Source organism: Homarus americanus, unplaced genomic scaffold (assembly GCF_018991925.1).
Source record: "Homarus americanus isolate GMGI-L3 unplaced genomic scaffold, GMGI_Hamer_2.0 scaffold41027, whole genome shotgun sequence".
Classification (NCBI taxonomy): Eukaryota; Metazoa; Arthropoda; class Malacostraca; order Decapoda; family Nephropidae; genus Homarus; species Homarus americanus.
Window position 1 is genome coordinate 7441304 of NW_024745073.1, and position 18936 is coordinate 7460239.

The 18936-nt window shown below is 35.6% G+C and overlaps 1 protein-coding gene across 14 annotated transcripts in view; it reads right to left on the reverse strand.

Moving 5' to 3' along the window:
* LOC121878315 (protein phosphatase 1B-like) overlaps nt 1-18634 on the reverse strand; it is a 50577-nt gene extending 31943 nt beyond the window's left edge. For 4 of the 14 annotated variants that reach the window (XR_006091129.1, XM_042384425.1, XM_042384423.1 and 1 more), the window contains exons 1-7: nt 18067-18154; nt 13687-13858; nt 10714-10818; nt 10343-10459; nt 9225-9482; nt 8411-8632; nt 6754-6871 (exon numbers count right to left, since the gene is read on the reverse strand). Coding sequence is in view for 8 of the 14 variants with exons in the window: in XM_042384425.1 (XP_042240359.1) it covers nt 6754-6871; nt 8411-8632; nt 9225-9482; nt 10343-10459; nt 10714-10818; nt 13687-13839 (973 nt within the window). In the remaining 6 variants the exon portion in view is untranslated. Of the gene's footprint in view, nt 1-6753; nt 6872-8410; nt 8633-9224; nt 9483-10342; nt 10460-10713; nt 10819-13686; nt 13859-18066; nt 18156-18415 lie in introns of those variants that run through there. The other 10 variants (XR_006091130.1, XM_042384426.1, XM_042384428.1 and 7 more) reach the window with 5 other exon arrangements.
* Nucleotides 18635-18936: the final 302 nt, after the last annotated feature.

The following is an 18936-nucleotide window of genomic DNA, read 5'->3' on the forward strand; positions in this document are numbered from 1 at the left end:
GGACAAACAAAAGCAACTAATGGAAAGGAGCTTGCTTAGAGTTCTCCCTGCCTGGAAATTGAAATTATGTCCTTTGGCTTGCCAAGCATGGTAACCATTACACCACACGTTGGCAGCTCATTAGCATACTGACAAGAGTAAATGCAGATTCTCCAACTGTCTTCATTTCAAGATTACTTCTAAGGAGTTCTCCCCAATAATACATATTCCATCTAAATTATAGCTTACAGCAGTTAAACATTTGCATCAACAGACACAGACATCTGATGATACACAAATTTGAACAATATGCAGAGTATAGTCAAGCTGGCATGACTATGGTGGATTGAATTGACTAATATAATGCAATACAATTAGGATGGAATGTTTGTTCCAGCTGACTGGCTGAACAGTGTGAGCATCAATATTTACAAGAGTAAAGGTGATGCACTTGAATGCAGGAACTACAGGGGCCTAAGCTGTTAGATTAGGTAAATAAAGTTATGGAAGGTGATCAAGAAATTGATAAGGGAGAGTTTACTTTAAAGAAATGCAGTTTAGGTTCATACCAGGCAGGGGTACAACTGAGGCAATATTTATGACCAGGCAACTACAAGTGAAATATCAGGGAAAGAGAAGTTGTATTTAATAGATGGAGACTTAGAAGACATTTGGCATGGTACCACATTAGGTAGTGCAGTGAGCAACGAGGGTTAGTTAAGGGTCAAGAAGGGTCTTGCTTGAGTGGTTATGGTATTATATGTCAACTGAAGAACCCCAATGAAATCAATGGTGAGGAAAATGAGGTGAAATTTGGAGCTCATCGAAGTTCTGTCTTGAGCCCCCTTTTGTTTATCATGATGTTAGAGGCACCCTGTACTTGTGAATGAGGGTGATGAAGGATGCTCATACCATGCCTTAGTCTGTATTATAGCCAGACTGAAAGGTACACTCTGTTGGTTCAGGTAGTCCATCCAAAGTTAAAGAAAACATTCCATATTCTCCATTGCTTGACTTTGGGACCTGCTAATTTTCTTGGCTTTGATTTTCTCAGCATTACTCTGCATAGATCTTACCATGGTAGGAAGCAAGCCTAGAGTGACACCAACGTGAATAACTCACTCCAGTCAGGTACTGAAGAAAATTATTTTCCTGGTTTTCTTTGTGCTTGGCACTGCAATGTCACTTTGCTGGGTGTTTTGGAAGCATGATGTTCAGGTAAATTGACCAAAAAGCACAAAATCATGCAAATTTATGCGAATTACAAATGTGCACAATGTAGCAACCACACTGAAGTGGGAACACTCCTTGGATTCTCCAAAACACAAAGTAATTATGCAGTAGCAGGTGTCAGCCAAGAACACTATAATGAAACACAGGTACTAAATAGATACCTTCCCTAATTCAATAGCGACTAATAATGAAACAACAGTAAACAAGGCGATGATAAGTGAAAACCCTGTATATACAGTATATACAAGTGATCGCGGGCACACCATTGCCCAGAGAAAGTTGGCTCATTGCTGCTAGCGTGCAACAAATGAGGTCGCCAAGTCCGCAAACTTGCATGGTTAATTAGGGTGCTCCAAGTCTGTAGACTTGCATCATTTTCCATCGTAAATAAAATGGTTAATTAATGCCTTCCTAAAAAACCATCGACATGGGACCAGGTTTGTTCCACTCTACGAATTTTTTTGCAATTTTTCCACCAAGTTTGATGAAAAACGATTGTGCCGTTCTTTGCCCAGAACAGACAGACAGACAGACACATGTCTAGCCCTATACAGTTTTAGTCCAAAAATCCGGACTGCTTGGGGATTGGGTGGTCTCGGATTTTCCGAACTCTCAGGCAGTACTTTTAAAATTCAAATTTAAGGAGGAATAAAGAAGAGATGAACAGGTACATTTTGATAGTTTATTCATGCAAATATAGCATGCTTCATTTATCAAAACGAGCAGTTTTAATGAAAAGTTGTAATTCTGAATTTTATTCTTTGCCTTTTTTATATCATAAATTGTAGACTTTCAATGCGTGTGTTTTTCCATTAGAAAGTATTGCTCACACCACGTTCTAGTTTCTTAATTATTTCAAGTTTGTCACCCAATTTCAACGTGTATTCTTCACACAACGTTTATCTACTTTAGGAGCCATTATTATAGGCATGTACAGTACTCTGTAAATGGAAAGAGTAGGACTCAAAATATTGTTATATTACAATGGTATTCTATTCATACTGTGCTTGATATAATGCATTCACGAAATGTAATATTTTTAGGAAATGACGTAAGTATTACAGTGGAAAGTGAGATGTAATTTAAGATAATGACTTTCGCTTTCTTCTCAAAGATGCTACCAATCGCCAATGGTTTTGTTAAAACTGTTGTATTACAATAATATTCTATCCTAATTGACTTGAATACTACAATACCATATTTCTGAATATTTTCATTAAAATCCATCAAAATCATTTCTTGTCATCATCTGCAGCACCAAACAGCTTCTCCCAGTCCTCTTCCTTGAACAGGGCTAGAGGGCACGGTTTTCGAATCGTTATCAGTTAAAAACCATTACATCACACGATATTTTACCTAAACTGCTTGAATGAATATATTCTCGAAATAAATGGTAGTTTTGCTGAAATGTGATGTATTTCAATGTAAAATAGGATAAAATACATGACGAAAACAAAAGACTTTACCTAAGCTTCCGATGTTCTTGAGATATTACCGCTTTTTTAATGTTTTCGTTAAAATTTGTTATATTACAATGATATTCTATTCATACTGTGCTTGATATAATACATTCAGGAAATGTAATATTTTTGCTGAAATTACGCACGAATTACAGTGGAAAGTGGATAAATCTATTTAAAACAATGACTTTCGCTTTTCGTTCAATAGATGTTACCGAATCGTTAATGGTTTAGTTATAAAACTGTTATATTAAAATAATTATTCCTAATTGACTTGAATAAATACTTGAATGGAATTATACAATATTTTTTTGAAACTACCCGTTTCAGTGTAAAGTGTCGAATAATAAATGGTAAACAATTTGCTTCGCACTTCGGTGTTTCAGGCAGAGAGCCTCAGTTTATAGGACGAGTGTGTTTTACTGAAGGTTTTGTTGTTCCATTACCCTCAAAACGGGTCAAACTATACACGAGGAATATCATAAATTAACGATTTCTTGGTCAAAAAATCAGGTTCGACCTATAAACGAGGAGGCTACGTATCACGTGTATGTTGTCACAGTTTGATTGCTCGTTTTAAAGTGGCGACTAATGGTCGCTTGTTGTCGCAGTAGCTGTGGCAACACGACAAGACATACACACAGTTTTCGAAAAGTCCGGTTTCAGGTGGTCCGGATTTCTGGCATCCGGATTTTTGACTTTTACTGTAGCATATTAGATTCCTTCTTAATTGGTCTCTTACACATTACACACTCAATTCTACCAATTTTTTTTTCCATATGTAACTCTTAACTTCTGCTTTTCCATTACAGTTCATATGAAATGTCTGCCAACAACCAAACTAAAAATCTCAACACCATTAATAAAACGTTGAAATGAACCCTCACTCAAACATCAGAAAATTTAATACCGCAGTCTTATAATCTCCCCTACAACCTCTGCCTGCAATATATAACACAATACCTGTATATACAAACCATTATTCCTTGATTATCATTTGCTCAAGGTAACGAGCAAGCACTGTTTTCTAAGTGTGAATTTTGTCAGAGTTTATCTGTACATTAACAATAATAGTGACACGGACAATCTTGATGCATCCAAACGTAAATCCAAACCACAAACTCATAAAAACATTTGGTTTCAAACAAGCACTACATGCCTCTATAGGAGCTATTTACAGCATTTAACATGCAAGTCACAAGACCCAAGATCCACCAAACTCCAGCTCTACTATCAAACACTTTCTATAAATTCATATACTGTACTGTACATACTATTTATTTTCAAGCCTACAACCTTTCCCTGCTATAATGCAGGGTGGGGATCCCAGATTCCTAGCATTCAGCAGCTAGTGGGTTATCCTACTCCCTTGGCAGGAAGCTAGTTCTACCATCAGCAAGTACACCCAATAGTGTACTTGTTTATTGCTGTGTTGGCTGTACCCATTCCTCTGTTATGACTGGGACTTTAACCTATAGCCATATACAGAATATACTGAATATTGTACTATTTCTTGTATACCAGTATATAACAGAACCATCCTGAATATAAGAGCCTGATCTACACTGTAATTATCTAATCTCCATAGCTTTGTTTATTACTAACAATTACCAGTTTATGGTCTATACAATCAACTACAGTGCACCCTCGCTTTCTGGCGGTTTCACTTTACGCGTTTCTACATTTATCTGGTACCCTGCCAGAACCGGAATTCCCACTACTGGTGCATCTACTCATATCTGCGGGTGAAGTATAATTTTTTATTTAGCTCATAAAATTCATACAAATTATCAGAGAATATAATTTACATTGCTGGAATTCTTAATTTGATGATCATTTTGAATATAAGCATCATAGATTTTGCATTAACATACAAATTTAGATCTAATGCAAGTATTTTTTTACTCAGAGCAAATATGTTTTCTTTTGTGCAAAATATATGAAGTGTATATTCAAAATATTCTGGTGCAGAATGATTTATATTTCTATTTGTCTGAGGTTTATTTTCTAAAGATTCTGGTTTCTCATTTCTCTGGTAGGAGGTTGGTGGGGAGGAGGACGACCACCATCTGGCGTTGGAAAGGCAAGGTGGGGTACTTTGATTGACAGATAGTGTTGTGAAGAATATATTTTTTTTTTATTAACTGAAGATATTTGTTTTAGCTCATAAAATTCATACAAATTACCCGGCCAGAATATAATTTACATTGCTGGAATTCTTACAATTTGATGATCATTTTGAATATAAACATCATAGATTTTGCATTAGACATACAAATTTTAGATCTAATGTAAGTATTTTGTTTACTCTGAGTAAATATGTTATCTTTTGTGCAAAATATATGACATTTATATTCAAAATATTCCTGGTCTTACAAGGAATCCAGCAATGTCAATTATATTATCCTAACTTTAGTTTGAGGTATTATTTATTACTATACCTTAAAATCTAGTGGTTTTCCCCCCAAACATTTCTCAGAGAGGGAAGAGCCAGGAGTGTGAGAAGAGGGGGAGGGAGTTGAGTCCATTATTTGAATGGACATTAACTTGGCGACTGTATTTCTCTATTTCTCTTAAGTATTAATTGTGTGCATGTACCATCATAAAATTAAGATGTTATTTTTACTAGAACATAGGTATTGTGTCGGAAAAAGTGGAGTTTAGGGGTCAGCCGGTCTCTATTTCATTTAATCCCATATGTTATGTTGTTCACTTTACGCGTTTCTCGCTTTACGCGGGCCTCCGTGGGTTCAATTGACCGCGTAAAGTGAGGGTTCACTGTACAATACCTCTTCCTAACAAAACTCACATTATTTATGCTAAGGATAAAGCCCAAGCTATGTTTCTTCTGTTAAATTTACTTACCATTATTACGAGAGAAAAATTATTATTGCCATTCAAACATGTTATATAATCAAAGTATCATGAAGCTATACAAATGTCTACATCCATTCAACTGCATGTCATCTCAACTTTTAACTGTGCCACTCATCAACAGGTTTCCTACCTTATAATTTACCATTTTCCAGGTACAGTACAGGACATTTTATTTCACTATTCTTATCTCATTAAATCTAATGCATCAACATGCACTAATATTATTCTAATATTCATTATATCCATAACAAAATTCCACTAAACTCTAACATCAACATTCAACTCTTATAATCTAACATACATTCATAAATATTTCCCTTTAATGTTTATCAACTTTCTGAGCAGATTTTCCAGGTCGCAAATAAAATCGACTTCAAGCTATATTTACCATTCGGGTTGGAGCCCTAAAGGAATTGACCCCATTCCTTACAATAAGGTTACCTTCAGGCTCCACTTAACCACTCTTAGACTATTCTCCTTTCACTCAGTCTTCATTTTGTATTTAATTTACACCTAGTGATACACACATGTTCACTCAAGGTCTTTAAGGCTTTACTCACTTAATATCCAATTCTTAAAATACAAAATGGTATTCAAATTGTCTTCTCATAATAGTGTATCTTTTTATCCATCACTCATCATATCGTTGTCTTACACTATCCAATACATCTAAGGATAGTCTCGTAAAGTTCATTCTCCAAAATCATCTTAAAACCACTTAATTCATCCCTGTAAATTTACAAGGAAATCACTAAACTACTCATTTACACTAACCTCCACCTGGTTCACAATCTGGTCTTCACTTCTCAACTTCCACTCCCCTTTCTTACTTTTATAATTTTCTTTCACTAACTTAAAAAACTTTCTCATATTTGTTTAGCAACTTTAAAATCACTTTAACACACATACAATATTGTTAGTGACCAGACAAAGCTTTTTATCTTAAACCATCACAAGGAAATATGACTAGTCTCACTCTGTCATAATGTACTGATGCATATCATCTTCGTACCCAAGCCAAGCCATCAGTGTATACTTAAGGATGGAAATCATTATTAATACCACAAGAAATCTGACTTCCATACTCATTAACAAATTCCATTGTAGTAATGAACTGAAATACTTGCAAAGTTAGTTTCTTATTTTCAATTTTAAAGTACTGTACTGCACTAAAAAAAAAATACAATAAGCATTACTAACTTACCCGTTACTTTCTTCTCTATGAGTTCTTCCAATTCTTTCTCTTTCTTAATAGCCTCTTGTGATACCTTGGGTGCCCCGGGGAAAGTTAGCAACACTAAACTCATGTTGTCACGACTTCCCTACAAAAAATAAAAAAAAAAAGAGGGAAAGTTATACTGTACTAAGGATGGTAACATTTCTTTATTTTTGTCCACCTATGAATCTAATACCATCGGGGGAAATCTAAGGTAGTACAGTATTCAAACTGCTTCCCAATGTTTACTTTCCTTAATGAATAATTGTCATACAGTATAAGTGTTTAGTGAGTCAGCATGCCATTCCATTAACCCCTTATTTAATTTAGGAAGTAAAATTCTCAACTAAAGGGAACTGTGTAAGATAAGGGTTACCCATCATGCATCTGTGTCAGAGATATGTTTGTGATACTAACCATCAATAAAAAAAACAAACTCCCAAACATTCTTCAAGCCTGTAAAATTCTAGAAAAATCTATTAATTTTCTTTGTTATTCATGATTTCCAACTAACACTGCAAATACCTTATCTAATAGGGGATCCTTACCCTTCACAGCCTTCTCATTTAGTTTTAAAGTTAGAAAGAAATACTAGATGGTAGGGGTAATTAGGGCACAAACAATGCTACTAGTTTATGATCCTCAATAGTGTTGTTTATTTATTAGATGTAGAATACAAAAAAAAATTAATGATACATGTACACACAAACACATGTACTGTAACCTTTGATATAATTTTTAATTGGTTGAAAAATAGACTAATGAGCTTGAAAAGCATTTCACTAATTAGCTGAATTTAGCAGCATTTTAACTCTACAGTACTTTAGATATTATTTGCATATATTACAGTCCAAAGCAAGGAATGAGCACTGGAGATAAAGAAAAACAAAATGTTAGTACAAGAGAAATCTAATGTGATTGCAATGAATGGAAAATTGCTGCAGTTCTGAAGGTGACTTGGAATATGAACTTTGCTTGAATGCAGAAAACCTGGAAACTATTTCCAACACAACAGAAAAGCATATGCAGAATATTTCAAACATGTCTAGGCACTGAACAATATTAAAACCCAATACTTAGTACTCAAGAGTTTTTCCTACAAAAAATAAAAAAGGCAAAATGGGAAGCACTAATAGAAAGAATAATGGGAAGCTGCAAAGGTTAATGACAACTGTGGAGTTTGAGAATGTACGAGTCAAACTCCAAAATGTAATGCACACTGTCAGATATATGAGACTTCTAAATGGAACTGAAGTGTTAATGTTCGAAGATAAAAACCACGACTTAAATAAATGTATGTTTGATCCTGTAAATTGTTTGTAAGATCCTTAAACAAGTGAAGATGATCACTGGCTGAACTGTGTAGAGAAGATTCTACTTGTGGTAATGCCCCCCCCGCCCCCCCCCCCAAGAAAGGCAGTTCCCACAAAGCACAATAATTATGTACAGAAAAAAAATCTGTAAAACTCATTATACATTAAATGCATAAATTATAGAATCAAGATTTATGTACCTGTTTCCCAGTACATGCTATCTCTCTTGTTACCTTTGAATCTTAACTTTAAAAGATTTGAATTAATTAGCAATTATCAATGAGAACTATAGTATCCAATGATAATTCTACTTCAGAATGCCCTGTTCATACCTTGTGAAGACAGGTGTCAACAACATGGTTAGAAATGGATTCATGGTCTTCGGAAAGTAGAAGGCGCGACCGAACAAAAGCACACAAGTCTTCATTGGTCATGACATCCCAGATTCCATCACAGGCCAGCACCAGAAATTCATCTTCATCCTGGCGACGTTCTACATATATTTCAGGTTCCGGCGACACCAGCTGCTCGCATGGACCTTTACCCTCAACATTCTGCAATACAAATTAAATTCATCAAGCCATCTCTAATATTAACCATGCATTAAAGAGACAAGACATACAATTCAAGTTTGTAAATGGAAACACCAAACACAATTTATGCAAAAAACTATTACAATATTGTAGCATTCAAATGCTACAATAAGGAAGAATCACACCATTTCACTTTGGCAGTGACTTATTAGACAGCAAAAATCATTGTCGTAGAACCATCTTGGTAAATGCAACTTTCCCATTCATATATCTACTGTAAGACAAGAGAGATTACAAGAGACCATGCAGCATGGAGAACTGCCATCAGGTAATCAAGGCCAATCCATGAAAGCATGGAAAATGGCCATAAAACATTGATGATGATGGAGATGATTTGTATCAAATCATTAAAATGAGTTGTGATGCTAAGCTTGGAGATGCCACGTGAGTTCCATTATATACAGAATCACTGATACAGAAAGATATGTAAGATTAGACAAATATATACAATACTTCTAAAGCCTGAATAAATACCAGTACAGTACAGTATTTCAAATTACTGTATATATGACAATACTAAAATTGTAAATTTACACATGATAAAAAAACTTACTTTGTACTCGTAATCTCCAAGTGCTCGAGAGACGGCAAGGGATCCATTCACTCTTTGGATCATGACTGATCCTCCTGCATTCTGGATCCTTTCCTTCTCTATAGGGTTTACAGGTTTGTGGTCTTGAGTGCTAAAGCCAATGTTACCCGCACGATACAGAACTCCCCGGGAGTCTCCACAATTGGCCACAAAAATGTGTGTAGGTGATATAAGTGCACATACTGCTGTAGTACCACTCTTGTCTTCACCACTGACAACCTATTTACACATTATGTACATATTAGAAAAGAAAATCCATATACAGTATAGGGTAACTGTATATTGCATAAGTCCTAGAAAATTCAGGCAGTAATGTGACAGTTGCAACCGTACTAACTTTTTATCATTTTTTTCATCATCCTCAATCTTACATTCCTCTTCCATGCATTTGTATTACCTCAAATTATGGAGACTATTACTGTACTGTATATTCTATCATGCCCTTTCCCACTATACTGCAGGGTAGCTGAAAACAGCAAGTACAGTACACACACACATATCCCCTCCCCCTGCCATTCACTCCTTCATACTGTTATAATACACTAACCCGATGAGCAGATTAGTGTCACAAATAAAATACACCTAAATCAGGAAACCTCAGCTAACTTATTTTATTGGGTAAACTAAATCATATTGTTAAATATTAATACTGTACACAAAAACAGATGTTTAAATTACTACTTCAATAAATTGTGCACCAACTTTGTAGGCGGCAGTATACTGTATTCAATACAGTATATGAAATTCACCATAATTTGGAATTCACTTTATTTTGGCAAGGGCCGACCTCATTATTCCAAATTATGGAGGTTTTACTGTACACTATATAAAAGATAGCCCAGGTTAGTGAAAGACATTGAAAAAAGATTAACCAAGGTAACATTAAAGACATACAGTACTTTGCTAAACAGCAATGACACTTATTTTGGCTGGGAAGAGTGCTCAATATTGCCCCCCCCCCCCAGGTTTTTTTTCTTACTGTATTTTGTAAGTGTCATGAGTAGCCTACTTATTTTCTGACAGTTAAGTCAATAAGCCCCAGTACACAAAATGAATGACGAGTCTGAACAAGTACTAACCTCAGGCATTAGTCGCATGGATTCATCTAACCTTAAGAAACCAGCATGAATGCCCTTCTTTATTTTGTTTATAGTTTTTTCTTCGGTTTCTGTTTCGAAATCAGCTATAGATGATGCCTGTAAAAAGGGAAAGACAAATAATGATCAATGAATCAATCAGTTACATCCTAAATTTAATGAGACAGAACCAATTAAAAAAGTACCTATATACAGTACTGTACACAAAAGATGTCATGGTACTGTGTCATTTCCCTCTTGTTAAATAAAGTACAGAACAGTATTCCCCATCTTTTCTTTGGGGGTAAGTAAGTATTTATGATTAAAAGTATTATATAATTATGGATTAAATTAGAGGAAAACATGCTCCTTACCTGAAATTCCTCTCCTGATGTGATTGAGTTCAACAGATGTTCAGAACAATGGGCGGATATTTTGGCACCAGCATGGCCATCAAACACTGCGAAGAATGCCCAATCCTGAAATAGAATGCATATTGTATATATTATTTCATGATGCAGAGTATAACCCCCATAATTCAGAATTATTGGGGCTATACCTCTGCCCAAATAAAACTAATTCCAAATTATGATCAATTATAGTTGCCAACAAAGTAGACAGACTTGCTGTTGTTGCAATTTTATCAAAGGTTATTGTACATATAGTAGAGGGTGTCTCAGAAAAATTTAGATATACTGTACAATAAACCTTCGATAACTTGGCATTTGATAACTCGGCATGAATATGGTCTCGGAATGTACAGTATTAGTATAACTCGGGAAATGCCGTGATATATAAAATTGTCTCTGAACATCTCAACATATCTGACTACCTGCATCACCTACCATGCCTCTGTGTCACCCACCATGCTTCTGCATCACCTACCATACCTGTCACCTACCATGCATCTGTGTCACCTACCATACCTGTGTCACCTACCATGCATCTGTGTCACCTACCATGCTTCATTCTTTGCCCGCAGTGCTGGCAAGTGATAGTTTTTAACATTTATTAATTACATGTACACATATACGGGTTGCTAATTTTTTTATCGTTGAATTTTTGTAGGAGGGGGGAAAGTGCCCCCCAGGCCCCGTTGTGGGTCGTTTGACCTGTGCCCAGGTGAGCTCATTCCCGTAAAAAAAAAAAAGTCGAAATTCGGGATAACTCGGCAAGGCCAGAGCCCCATATGTTCCGAGTTATTGAGGGTTTACTGTACTGTAATGCCTTACAGATTTTTAGGAAGATCATGTGAATGCTTGTACAGTAAGACAACTCTAAGTTGGAATTCTGTAAGTAGGAAACCCTCATACGTTGGACAAGCTCTAGCTTAGGGGGGTTGTGTGGGGTGGCAGTTGGGAGAGCAGTCAGTTCCCACATGGTTGTTGTTGTGACCATTGCTCCACTGCAGTTGTTTGATTTTTATTTAGTGCTTCCCTCGTGTATTATAATGGCCTCTAAAGCCAGGAAAAGCAAAACAACACCACTGACGACCACTGGAAGGAAAGGAATAATGCTCAGAAATTCAGAACTATACCAATTGAAGAAAAGCAGAACATATGAGATCGAACTGATGCTGGGGTCTCCTTGAATGTTAACTGTGAGGAGTTTGGGCCAAAGTGAAGATAAATATACCCTGTAGTGTAATTAAATATAAGTGTGAATGCCTGTATACCATATGTAAGTGTAAGCAGCCCCCATTGTCCCCTACAATCAAAGTAAGTGCAATGTAAATGCATACTGTTAAGTTTAATGTTGTTTTTGGAAGAGATTTTTGATGTTTGAACTCACCTGAGGGGAAGGTTATGCATAATTCAGACAGCCTTGAGCCCCAAATAGTCCGACTTTGGGAGATCTTACTTTACAAGGGAGGACAATGTTGCTTTTGTAATACAAGCTTTCATGCAATCTCCAAGAAAATCTGTAAGGCAGTGTGTATACATCATTCTGAGACACCCTGAAGCTTTAGTATCTAACAACAATGATTTAGTTCAGCCAACTTGCAGCTTAGATGAGATTTCCAGGTTTTGTTGTAATTTTTCAACTGTTTTTGTACAGTACTGTAGAGTATATTGGTGTTCAACAACAAAGATATACAGATAGTTTAGCCAATAAGCTAGGCTTGGTGAAGTAATAGTTACCTTCCCTGCACAACTTAATCATGGCAGTTTGAGCTCTATGTAATAGAAAAAAAAATTATTTTCCAATGCTGTACTGTACAGTCTTATAAATTCAGCATTTGCAAATTTGGTCATATGTAAGGAGCCTTTTTCTAACATTTACAGTTGTGAGAAATAAATTTGGTTTTATACTTTTCCTTTCTACTTTTATCCTCTTTGCCACTGATTTGCTCGTTAGCCGCTTGGGCGGTCGGTCACATCTCTGTTACGCACTGTTGGCAATTACTGGCTCCTGAATATATCAAGAGCTTTTGGCACCAAGGAGTTTCAAAATGGGCCACTATGTATGAAGTTCAATATATTTTATTATTATATGATAAATATAAGGATATTTTTACAGTAAAAATATATTTACTTAAATTTTCTTCAATATTCTCAGTTTTAGATATGCTTTGTTTGATCTACAGACTTAGTACTGCATATAAAACTTCTAAAATTTCAGCAATGACATTCTCTCACATACGAACACCACTGCCTTTCACCACCACAGTTGTTATAATCACACAACTGTATACTGTACTGTACATATTTGTTCATAAAGGAAAAACACAAGTCTACATGTTTATTTTCCATGGTTATTCATATTTTTGTGTACGTACAGTATTTCAATATACAGTACTGTACAGTAATTATTAGGGTACACTGTATTACCAAAACCATTTAATAGGAAAATCTTTTAATGTGGAATGAATTCAATCCCAAGCCACTTCATAAAAACAGTATACAGTACTGTATTTTACTGCACTTATTTTATGGGTGGGTCAACTGGGGGCACCCCATTCCATGGCCCATACTAAAATAAAAAGCAGCGAGACATGGAAAAGTGTTTTACAGTTATGCCTGTACCGTGTCCTCCTCATCTGTGATTGGCAGAAAGATAGGGATGGAAGAGCCAACAGGATATCTTGATAGATGAACAGATTAACCCTGGCCACCAATAAGGAAGCTAATCTAAGGACAAAAGGCTCAGTAATAAGTACAGTAAGAATTATGGGACGTATAGGAGAAAAAGGTGAGAGTAAGCTAAAATTGAAACAGAAAATGACAACAGACTATTTATGTAAAAGATATACTGTAGTATCAAAATACTGTTTGATACAAGTATCACACCCTACTGGCTTTAAAAAATAGTTCTTCAGACTGGAGTGCTGAGTACACCCATCTCACCTTGAGCACTCCTGGTAAATTTGCTACAGCAACATGAGCATCTTCCATCTCAATACGCCATCCCTGCATGCTGGCCAGTCCATACCGTAGGCCATTCCCGACGCCGTGCTCATTGTGTTTGTCTGTTTTCGGCTTGTCTAGAAATGCTCCCATGGTAAGATCACTTCCTCATCTGAGAATAGGAATAAAAAAAATCACAAAATCCTCAAAATAAGAACATTGATAAATACTGTCTAGATGCAAAAATATAATTACTATAGTACATGTACCGGTATTTTCTTAAGAGTGCTGCTGGGTAGTATGAAGTTACTGGTACAGCCCTAGTTGTTTCACAATCATGGAAAACTAAGCAAATTCGCTGAGTGAGACATACGAGGTTAATGCCCGAAAGTTTATTTTTAACAAAGCAAATTAACCACTTCTACAAAAACAATGTACATATCCAGGTACAAGTCAGCTAATACACCATACATACAATACAGTACAGTACTGTACTTTGAAATGACTGTTTGTGAACCTTCACAATACAACTTGCATACTTTGCTTTTCTTTTCGTTATTCATCATTTTTTATTAACATAATAAGGTTTATTATATTAACTGATAGTGAGCCCTATGTATAAATAATCAGAGGGTTACCATCAGTAAATAATCAAGCAAGCATATAGTGCAGTCTGTTGGCTTGTATCCCTCCCTCTCCCAACAACTGAAACTTGTGTAATATATCTCTGTAAATGACCTTTATTTATGGGGCTGATATATACATATGGAGATGTATACACTGGTAGTGTACTGTATTCACAGAATGGGCAGGGCTCTGTCTTTGAAGTGAGGGAAATGTGGTGTTAAAACACACAAAAAATTCAAAGCTTAGGCAACCTGACCTACCCTTTCCTAAAGTAAAAATAAGTCCTAAATTAACAAAAACGTATACAGGTATTATGTAACCGATGAGGGCAGAAAAAGCAAAGCCACTTGTAACAGGAAGAGAAATGTGTTGTGATTGTTATCAGGGTGAGCTATATCAAGCAGAAAAGTGTTAATCATAAAAAAATTCTAAATTTTACATTTGGAAGGAATTACTTTATTTATAAATTGGTATTACATTATAATGAATTCTCCAGTATATTTTTCTTTATTTTCTGAGCTCTGATTGCCTTCGTGACAACATCAAATTTGAATACAACTGAAAACCCATAAAAGTATTAGAATTATACCGAAAATGTTAAATATAGTTACCCTGGTGTTGTCATAAGTAGATATACACATTTGGTTTTGTATGAAAACACACAAAGACAAGCCGAGACGCAATGCCATTTCATTGGTTAAATAAGGTATGGTAAGCTTTTTTTATAATTAAGACTTACCAAAATAGGTTATTTTTACATATTTTTTCTTATAAACGAATATGACAATGGGCAGTGCTTTGAATAGGAAGGAAAATGAGGGGTTAAAACACATACCGGTACTAAAACAACAAACAAACCTTTGAAAACCATACCTAACCCTTTGAACCTATACAGTACTGTATTACTATCCAATTTACCCTAAATCTTACCTTATTTATGTGATGGAAGCACAAAATCTGAATTGGTGAACCTGGTTTCATACACAACCAAACATATTTATGTTTGGCGGACGTGATCTACACAGCACTAAGATATACTGTACAACAATACAGACGGATTTCAAGTTTACTAAACACATTTTTGTGGGATTTTATATTCAAATCTCTTTCACATGAGTTTCACATGATTTGTTTTGACTAATCAAAGGCCAGTTCAAATCTCTTTGTCAATTTACACATGCAAATTTTTTTATCTACCTGTAGATGTTTTCAAGTGTCTCTTGTGACCTAAACAAGCATCACTGGCAAAATACCAAAAACATGAAAAACATAAATATAATCACTTTTGTCTCTGCCATCGGTTAAATAAGGAAAGGTTAGGTTACATTTTATAAGTTTTTCTTTTGCCCGTGTAGGAGTTACATAGTATCTGCATAAATATGTATTTCCCACAGAATTAAAGATCATATTTGTTTATAACAGGGGCTATTAATGAGGACTTCACAGTGAACGAGTTATGTATTTTAATGTTTATATTCTTACTATATTTTCATCAGTGAGTTCTGATATACAGTCTCTCCTGGACTTACGATGGGGTTCCGTTCCGACGAACAGGTCGTAAGTCGAAAATAATACATAGAAATTCTAAAATGGGTCTCTTTTTCTTCTCAGCACCACAAGAATTCTCACTTTTATGCTTGCTAGCCATTTTAAAGGGAATTACAAACGAAAATTTTATCAGTACACAGTGCGATCACTAACGTCGAGACTCAAAAACACGTATAATGTGAAAAATATTTTATACGACCATGGCCGTTGCATGTCTGGGTTGTCGTAAGTCGAATAAGTCGTAAGTCGAGGAGACTGTAATAATAATTTTTATGGAAATTTCTTTGTTTGGTAAATATTTAGACAAACAAACACGCACTACTTTGTAACAGGTATAAATACATAAAAAAATCCTATTTTAGTAATCAATTTGGTATTACAGTATTTTGGTTTTGGTCAATCCGGTAATTTAACCCCCACCAGAAAGAGGGGTCTTGTTAGGTTAGATATAGACCCTGGGTTCTGTGGCTAGGTTAGGTTAGGTTGGATATCTAAACACAGGGATGACCAAAATTAAAATTTTACCATCACTTTCTCGTTAAGGCATAAAACAAATCTTCACCTAAATCACCATCAAAAACAAAAGAACTATTTTTGTTAGTAATTTCTGATTACGTACTATACCGAATCTTTGCTGCAATGCATTTGAAACCTCGATAATTATTAACAACCCGAGGCCGATTTTTCTTTGAACACGATTATAAAAATGCCGCAATTTCACTGTTTTATTGTAAGTACTGTCGTAGTTTGTGCAAATGTGTTACAATGTGGTTATTTCTAAATTAAACCGAACCTAACCTTAGTTGATATAAAAAACAAGCAGCAGAAGCGTTGTTCGAAGACTTCAGCACCTAACCAAACAATCCTATCTAACCTTACATAACTGCCTAGCCACCCAAATATATTAAACAGAAAGAACTTACTATATGGAGTAGTTTTACATTTTTTGTGGACGTGAGAGCAGCCACCTGTACCTAATGGTTCATAAGCATACACTGAGCATTGGCGTTGATTCCTCTCCGGGAAGCAGTGTGTTTTGAAATATGTCAATATGATTGGTTGTTTACATAAATTAGATAAATTAGTGTGCGCCTAGGTCCTTAATTATCTACCAAATGAAGCATTTGCACAAGAAATGATTATCATATCAGAACTCATGGTATTATTTTACTTTCGGACATAGCGCCCCCGAAAGTTATAAACTACCTCAACATATAGATCTCTCTATTTTGAGAATTTTGAACCACATGTATACATGGCAGAAATGGATAATAGCAACACAATTGAATTTAATTGATTTTAAGTAGTTTTCAGTCTTCGTCTGTGAGATGTTATCGGTACATTACGCATGCGCAATGTTGACTGATGTCATCCAGTCGTAACCACTGAAGTATCGATATATTCACGCGAATTTCTTTTCTACCAATCACATTTGATTTTTTTCAAAGGAAGCAGCCTGAGTATGATTTTAATTGATCAGTTTCACAATGGGTGTGGTGGAGGTTGGTTGTCGTTTGTGCTCCTACGATTATTTTAAGTTTATTGCCGAGTTTCACAAAAAGACGAATATTCTAACCAATTCTTAAGTATCCCTGGTCCTTCCACTTCTAAGATATTCTACTTTCGGACATGGCACGCCCCAAAGTATTTAACCATTTGAAACATTTAGATTAGTTTAAGCTAGACCTACCGGGGATCCAGGAGCGGAGCCCCCAGCTAGAGGTTAGGTTAGGTTAGGTTTTGTTAGGTCAGATGTCTCGTTTTCTCCCCCACCCAAAAAATCCGATTTCCCAGATTCTACCCCATTATTGTTGGGGGGTGGGGGCAAAACCGTTAAATTTCAGCCAAAAATGAAGGTCAGATTCGTTTAAAACACCAAAATACACTGGAAAAACATATCGGTCACCCCCTCGGGGCTCATGACCTACAGTAAAAATTTACCGACCTCAATGATGAAAATAGAAGAAAATAAACAGCAAAACAAAAATTCGTCCGCGGGTCAATTGTCAATATTAACCCAAACCTCCATAGTCCTAATTAGAAAATCATAAAATTTCAATAAAATCATATTATATAGTATTTACCGTGAATAAGTAAACATATCAGTGACGATCACATAAAATATAAGGAATAGTGACATCTTAACTATTACATAACCAACTCAACCCTCCAGCAAGTGTTATAGAAACAATGTGGTTAACTTACATTGGCCCTACCTCATAAGAAACCTTAAGTATATATTACGCCTACCACTTGACAACCACCAGCTGGTGGACTTAAGATCTTATACATAGCACTGTTACCATAATTACAAAACTAATTATGATAGATTGGATCTTATCAGGAGTGATAACCATGCATAGATAGATGTAGGTGTTGACAACAAGTTGTGAGTGGTTCATGTAAGGACCAAATTAAATTTATTTCGTTTAATCAATGCTGAAAGCTTTCTTCATACTCATTACCAGTATTAACAAACAGTGAGAAACAACGGAGCCACGCAGTCTAGTGTATGACTCCTGACTGCATCAACGCTGTGTAGACCAATACTAACATTGCCTCCTCTTCCCCTCTGCAAGTTTCAATATTTCCTGACTTGTGATTCCGAGAATGGCGCAGTCGCTTAACTACATGACACCAGAGACAATTAAATCATCAATCCAACGCAACGACGAATTCTAGCCACTTACATTACATCAACACAAATAGTACTGCCATCGATGTACACTCTCAATAATAGACTCTACAAATTCATCTTCATCGTTCAAAACCTTATCAAGTAAAAAGGAATCCAAAAACACCTGCGCATCGTTAAGGAGAATTCGATTTTGTTTTATACACTATGACGTCACAGACCTGTAAGATAATTTTGATCGGAACCTTAGTCAACACTTACGTTCAGTGAAAATAACTTTTGTTTTAGTATCGATTCTGAGGAAAAGTATTGTAGGTTAAATGCAGTAATGACGACAATTTTCCTTTACACGGGGAACTAATGTGAGTTAGTTCATGAAATTCTTGAATCCGCCACTGGAAAGATTTTTAGAGAGACTGCGAGAAGGTTCATAGAGTGTA